Consider the following 6,796-nt stretch of genomic DNA (forward strand, 5'->3'; position numbering starts at 1 on the left):
TTGGAAAAGAGAAGAGAAAGAGTATATACAGTCTTAAATTAAAAAATACAGTTTTAAAATAACAAAGTAAAGTCCATAATAAAGGAATAGAGTAATAAAAAATATAAGTCACATAAAAATGGAAGATACACAGAGAGTCTGGATGCTGTTTTCAGTTATTGTGTTGTCTTTGAATTTTTTGACTGCTGAGGAAGGAGTGACAGCTGCTAAGACACATTAGATTATGAAAGCTGCTAAATTAAACCAATTTATATATTTTAAAAATGTCTTAACTTCAAGATGTAAGTCAAAAGATATGTTACTTTGGGAAAGAGGTTATGCGTTTATTTCCACAGGAAATGGAAGGCTGTGGATTCACTCAAAGTTAAAGATGATCAGGTTTAATCGGGGAAGACCCCCTGAAAATCCTGGCTACAAACATAAAGAAATTAACCTGGAAGAACTACAAGACAGATGGTGTATATTTTACCTGCTCAAAAAATCATCTTTGGCTGACTTATGTACAATACACACTGTATAATTGTATTAATGTAGATATGTATGTTACCTTTAAAAGTTTGTATATTTTCAGAGCAAGGAGACCAGACATCAGTGAAAACAGACGGCCAGGTAATCCAGCATCCAAAACAGCTTCAAGGCTGCTGAGATGATCCAGCCTCACAGAATACTCCAGCCAAGACGTAACAATTATCCTGATTTTCTCAAGGTTCTCCCAAAGATGACAATGCCCCCAAACAACAAGAAGTAGTCTAGAGAATGACATCCATATTCTCAAAAGATGGGTTATGGATGTTTATTATCATTTAAGGGGGATTGGTTACAAGTTGTTATTGATAATGGTCTAAACAAAGGAGATTAGATCTCATTCTAAAAAGAAAAGGAGGGGATATAGAAGTAATAAGATAAAAAGGTGAATTAATGAATATATTTTTAAACCATAAAAGCAACTACTAGTCTAAAATATTTTACATAGGTATGGATTTTTGTATATTGATACAAATTTGAGGTTATTTTGTTATACTACATATATATTTCTACTCTTGTTTAAGATATTTTTGCATATTGATACAAATTTAAGGGTTTTTTAGAACATATTGTACATATGTTTCTACTCTTGTTTAAGGTATGTACCTATACAGCTCATTTAACAATGTAATGTAAATTTCTAGTCCTTGAAAGTTATTATTACAAACTATTTAGGATAATAAAAGGAAATGCAGGTTAGTAGTTAGTCATCTATTACATTCAAACTTGTAGTCATGTTACGTATGTTTTCAAGTTTAAACAGATATATTTAGATGGATATATGGTCTTCAAACACTTCAAAGACCTACAGAATATGGCATTTAAAATGTTTTAATAACATAAGGCTTTTCATGACAGTGAGACACATCTGCTCCTGACAGCATCAACCTACTTCAGAGAAGATGATGGGCATCAAAGAACTCCGTATGGAGTTTGTATTCTTTATGGCAAAAGCTAGCCATTTGGGCAAAGGAACTGCCCTTGCTTCAGTTGCTGACAGTATGCTGTCCAAACTGGACCAACAGGACACAAAAACAGCAACTGCCAAACTTTGCCAAGACAAGGTAGGACAGTCCTTCGAAATTCCCTGCTTCTCAAAATTGTCTGTCAATATACTAGGTCTGTAGGCCAAAGTTGGCTCTCCCAACGTTACAGAATAACTTTGGGTGACTGTCCAGGCAAATGTCCCTGTTGTTAGGTAATATTTCACCCTTCTGGGGTCTTTGACAGAGTTGAAGATTAGGTAGTCATCACTAAAGTTTTCTTTAGTTATGATAAAAGGTAAAGTAGGTATAAAACTTTAGAGTCACAAAGATAAAATGGATAATGGAATATTTTCTCTAATTTTGCCAAATACAAATGGACTAGAGATTGTAACTGTAATTCTTACTTGATAACTGTTTTGGTTGTATATAATTTTACTACATTAAAGTTAAAACCTTCCTTTTTAATTAGACAAAAAGGAGGGAAATGTGGAATATTCCTTTATACTGTGTGAATATATGTTGCTATGATTGGTTTAACAAAGAAGCTGACTGGCCAATAGCAGAACAGGATAAGGTTAGGAGGGAGAGCCAAACTAAGAATGCTGGGAAGAAGAAGGGTGGATTCCTCAAAGGGGGCTGGAGAGATGGCTCAGCAGTTAAGAATGCTTCTGTTTTTGCAGAGGGCCTAGGGTCTATTCCCAGACTCCTTACCACTACATCATACCCCAGAGCCCCAGGAGGCCCAGAGGCTCCTCTGGGCTCTAAGCATTGGCCTTCATCACCCACTCTTCTTCATTACCCACTCTCCCACCTCCAGGGCCCTGGCTCCCCTGCTCTAATGTCTCCAGAACTCAGCTCCCATTCTGCTCAGCCTATGGTTTTCTAAAGGATCCACAGGCCTCCTATGCTGGTTAGTTTTGTTAACTTGGACAAGCTAGGGTCATCTAGAAAGGAAACCTCAGTTGAGAAAAGGCCTCTATCAGATTGGTCTATAGGCAAGTCTTTGGGGCCTTATTATTATTATTATTATTATTATTATTATTATTATATTTATATTTATTTATTTTTATTGGTGAGTCAGAGTCTCACTGTGTAGCTCTGACTGGTCTGGAAATCTCTATGTAGACAAGACTGGCTTTGAACTCACAGAGATCCACTTGCTTGTCTCCTGGATGTTTGTATTAAAGGTGTGCACCACCATGCCCAGCTGTGGGGCTTTTTCTTGAGTGATGATTGACTGACATGGGAAGGGCCCAGGCCACTGTGGACAGTACCACCCCCTGGGCAGGTGGCCCTGTGAAGTCTAAGAAAGGTAGCTGAACATGAAAGCAAGCAGTAAACAGTGCTCCTCTACGGTTCCTGCCTTGAGTTCCTGCCCTGACTTCCTACTATGATGGACTATGATATGAACTCATAAGCCAAATAAAACCCTTTCCTCCCCCAGGTTGGGTTAGTTTGGTCAATGTTCCTTAGGGCAAGCTCCTAAGTTCTGGGCTGGCCCTTCTGCTGAATGGGAATCTGGAGTTGGTGGGGACACAGTTGAGATGTGCTGTGGCTAACCTTGTAGAGGGTGGCGTGCAGCTGAGAAGTGCTGAGCCTAAGATGGAGAAGTGAGGTCACCAGTGCTGAGGACTTTGTCCTCTGAGCTGAGAGACACCACGAGATGGGACAGTGGAGACGTCTTAGAAGCCTGAGGAGAGCCGTTCAGTGGATGAGCAGCTCAGAGTCAGATGCCCTGAAAGCCTCGTTACAAAGCAGCTACCCCGATCCACCAGCTCCCCTCTGCCCGCTCCTCAGGGAATGGCTGTAGCTGAAGTTTTCTCCAGTCCTGCCCGGGCCCGTAGCCGCTCAGACCCAAATAAATACACAGAGGCTTATATTAATTACAAACTGTATGGCCTAATGGCTCAGGCTTCTTGCTAGCTAGATCTTACATCTTCAGTTAACCCATTTTTATAAATCTATACCTTGCCACGTGGCTGGTGGCTTACTGGTATCTTTATATCTTGCTTCTCATGGTGGTGGCTGGCAGTGTCTTCTGTCTCAGCCTTCCTGTTCCCAGCATTCTCCTCTCTGCGTATCCTGCCTATACTATACTTCCTGCCTGGCTACTGGCCAATCAGCATTTCACTTATCAACCCAATCAGAGCAACACATTCACAGCATACAGAGCAATATCCACAACAAATGGCCATCTTGTATGCTGAACAGGGAAAGCCACACTGCCTTCCTGAGAGCCAAGCAGGCCGGCTCTGCCCGCCTAAGGCGCCATCTTGCCTTGACTCCTCCTGGATGCAGCTTGAGAGGTGGCCAGGACAGTGCCATCTCCCCACACAACCCTGTCCTGCCCTTTTCTGGTCACTCCAGCTCCTCTAATATCCCTTTCCTCTCTACCCATCGAAAACAAAATTGGGGGTGAGAAGTGAGAACAGACAGATGGCTTTTGATCTATCAAAGGGATGTGGCCTCTTCTTTGTGTAACTCCAATAGTGTTGAGCATACCTCAAGGCTAGAGCTCAGGGCAGGGAGTGGGGTGGGGTTAGAGAATAGGAAAACGCTATGGCTGGGGATGGTTTAGGCTCTAGACCAGTGGTTCTCAACCTGTGGGTCATGACCCCTTTGACAACCCTCCATCTCCAAGATATATTTACACTTATGATTCATCACAGTAGCAAAATTACAGTTGTGAAGTAGCAACAAGAATAATTGTATGGTTGGAGGGGGTCACCACAATATGAGGAACTGTACTAAAGGGTTACAGCATTAGGAAGGTTGAGAACCACGACTCTAGGTTTGAGGATGACCTTGTTGGGCCACAGGCTCCAAGAGGGCATGATGAGGAAAGATGAGGAGATGCTATATGAAGCAGGCCTCACTCTTCCCTACTCTGGAGATGTGGCCATGTCCCTTATCTTAGCTTCGGACACTCAGCTCCCTCTGCCCCCCAAAGTCACCCTTTTGTCCATGCTTCTCTTTGCTGCACCTAGGGCCCAGCAGCCTGAGCCTCGATAGTCACAGTGACTCTCATGGAGCCGCAGGTTGACCTCAACTCCCACTCCTGACTGGAGTTGTAGGCCATTGCCGGGGAGTCTGAGCCTTCCCTGGAAGACAACTGAATACTCAGCCAGCGACACTGGGCCTCCTGACAGGCAAGCACCACGGTGCCCTCGGGGTTGCTGTAGGTACACTGACTGTGGGCTGCCCTCCCCTCCACTGCCAGATCCCAACTGCCCAATGGCTCCCTGCCACCCAGCGCCCCCAGGCCTGGGAAGCCCAAGTGGCCCGGGATGACAGAGCACACTAGCTGCTCCTGTTTCAAGCTGGGCACCAACTGGCCCTTGAGGTAGGCTGGGCCTGCGCAGTAGGTATGGGTGTTGAAGAGCTGGTCACTGTAGAGGCGGAGCCAGCTGGCCAGGTAGGCTAGGTGACAGTCACACTGCCAGGGGTTGCCGAACAAGGCCAGGTTGAAGAGGTCATAGTTGGTGTCGAAGATGCCCTCGGGGAGCACGGTCAGCTGATTCTTAGACAAGTTGAGCACCTCAAGCCTGGACAGGTTCTGAAAGAGGGCTGGGTGCAAGGCCGTCAAGTTGTTGCTGTTCAGAAAGAGCTTGACCAGCCGCCTGAGGTCCCTGAAGACATCCCGGGGGAGGTGGGTGATGGCATTGTGCGCGAGCGTGAGGGAAGCGAGGCGGGACAGGTTGGCAAAGGTCCCCTCGGCGATGGTCTCCAGCTGGTTGTAGGACAGGGACAGGTGAAGCAGCCCTGGGTTGTGGGCGAAGAGATCGGCAGGCAGGGTCTGCAGCGCATTGCCCTGCATGTTTAGAAAGGTCAGGTTGTGCAAGGAGGAGAAGACCAAGACCGGCAGCTGGCTGATGGCATTGTGCTGCAACCAGAGCTTCTCCAGGCTGAAAAGCTGTGAGAACACGTGTGGGGACAGCTCCGCGATGGCATTGCTGTCCAGAAAGAGCTCCTGCAGGCTGCCCAGATCGCCCAGCAAGCCCTCGGGGAGCCTGGTAAACATGTTGTTACTCAGCTTCAGTGTCTGCAGGCTGATGAGTGACTGGAACAGCCCCTCGGGGAGCTTGCTCAGAAGGTTCTGCTCCAGGTTGAGGATTCTTAGAGACCTCAGGGACTGGAGTAGTCTCCCGGGCAGGGTCTGGAGCTGGTTTCCCTGAAGCTGAAGGGACTCCAGGTTGTCCATGTGATGGAAGAGGTCCTCAGGCAGAGCCACCAGCCTGTCGAAGTCCAAGGTGAGCTTCTCCAGGGAGCCCAGGTTAGAAAAGACGTCAGCACTGAGGTTGGAGAAGGGGCTGCCAGTGATCTCCAGGTCCTCCAGCCAGGGCAGCCCCCCAAAGGCATCGGGCTCCAGGTGGCGGACCCGAGTGTTGAGGAAGACCACCTTGGTCAGGTTGCGGCTGCCGCTGAAAGCTCTGGTCCCCACCGTGGTGAAGGCAGTCTCCACAAAGACAATGTCTGTGACATGTGAGGGGATGTCCAGTGGGATGGTGACCAGCTGCTTGTCTGAGCAGAATACCTCTCTGTCGAAGCAGTCACAGCCCATAGGGCAAGGCTGGGTGGGCCTGGCCAGGAGCAGGAGTGAGGCCCAGCACAGCCAGGCTCCTGGGAACATCTTCTAGATCCAAGGGGGACAGAAAACAAAACAAAAAGGGTGTCTTTAATAAGGGTATCACACTGCAGCGCCCAGAGCACTAGAAAGTGACCATCGCCCTCAAGGCAAGATCAGGCTGTGAGCAAGAACTGGCCTCTTCAGGGAGGCCATGGTTTTGGCAAACAGTTGCTTGTGTGATCATTGCTGGGGACCAGAACCTAGGGCTGGTAGGGACAGAACCTAGGGCCAGTACATGCTGGGAAAACTTTACCAATGAGCCCCAGCCCCAGCTTGTGTTTTTAGCAGCTTGTTCGTACCACCTTACAGCAGCCTTGCAAAAGGTAGGGCCGTGTTCTTACTTCCTGGAAGCAAAGGTTCCAGCCACATTGCCTGTCTAGATACCCTGCAAGTTAGTGGCCATGACAGGACCAAGACCTGGGTCTTCTGAAATGTCCATGTTCTTTTCGGATTGGAAAATGATATGGAAAGAGAAAAAAAAAAAAAAGCAAGGGAGAGGGGCATAGGTAGTGTGGAATTATTCGAGATAACACGTAAAATATGGGCTGCCCTAAGTTGGAAATTTCTAACCCATAATCCTTCTTGATTTCCAGATCTCAGCATACTTCAGAGGATGGCTAAGAAGAGTCCCTGTAGTGGAATTTTCCCAAGTGTCTGC

General features: G+C 46.7%; 1 protein-coding gene across 1 annotated transcript; it reads right to left on the reverse strand.

The window, feature by feature from the left end:
- Positions 1-38: 38 nt before the first annotated feature.
- On the reverse strand, positions 39-6,141 carry LOC128111490 (carboxypeptidase N subunit 2-like). The gene has a single exon (XM_052739748.1). It carries the CDS (start codon positions 6,139-6,141, stop codon positions 4,495-4,497), a length of 1,647 nt encoding a protein of 548 aa, XP_052595708.1. The 3' UTR covers positions 39-4,494.
- Positions 6,142-6,796: the final 655 nt, after the last annotated feature.

Source organism: Peromyscus californicus, unplaced genomic scaffold, assembly GCF_007827085.1.
Source record: "Peromyscus californicus insignis strain IS unplaced genomic scaffold, ASM782708v3 Scaffold_16__1_contigs__length_79575227, whole genome shotgun sequence".
NCBI classification, from domain to species: Eukaryota; Metazoa; Chordata; class Mammalia; order Rodentia; family Cricetidae; genus Peromyscus; species Peromyscus californicus.

Coding starts and splice junctions, on each gene's coding strand:
- LOC128111490 (XM_052739748.1), bottom strand. CDS start 6,141: ATGTTCCCAGGAGCCTGGCTGTGCTGGGCCTCACTCCTGCTCCTGGCC.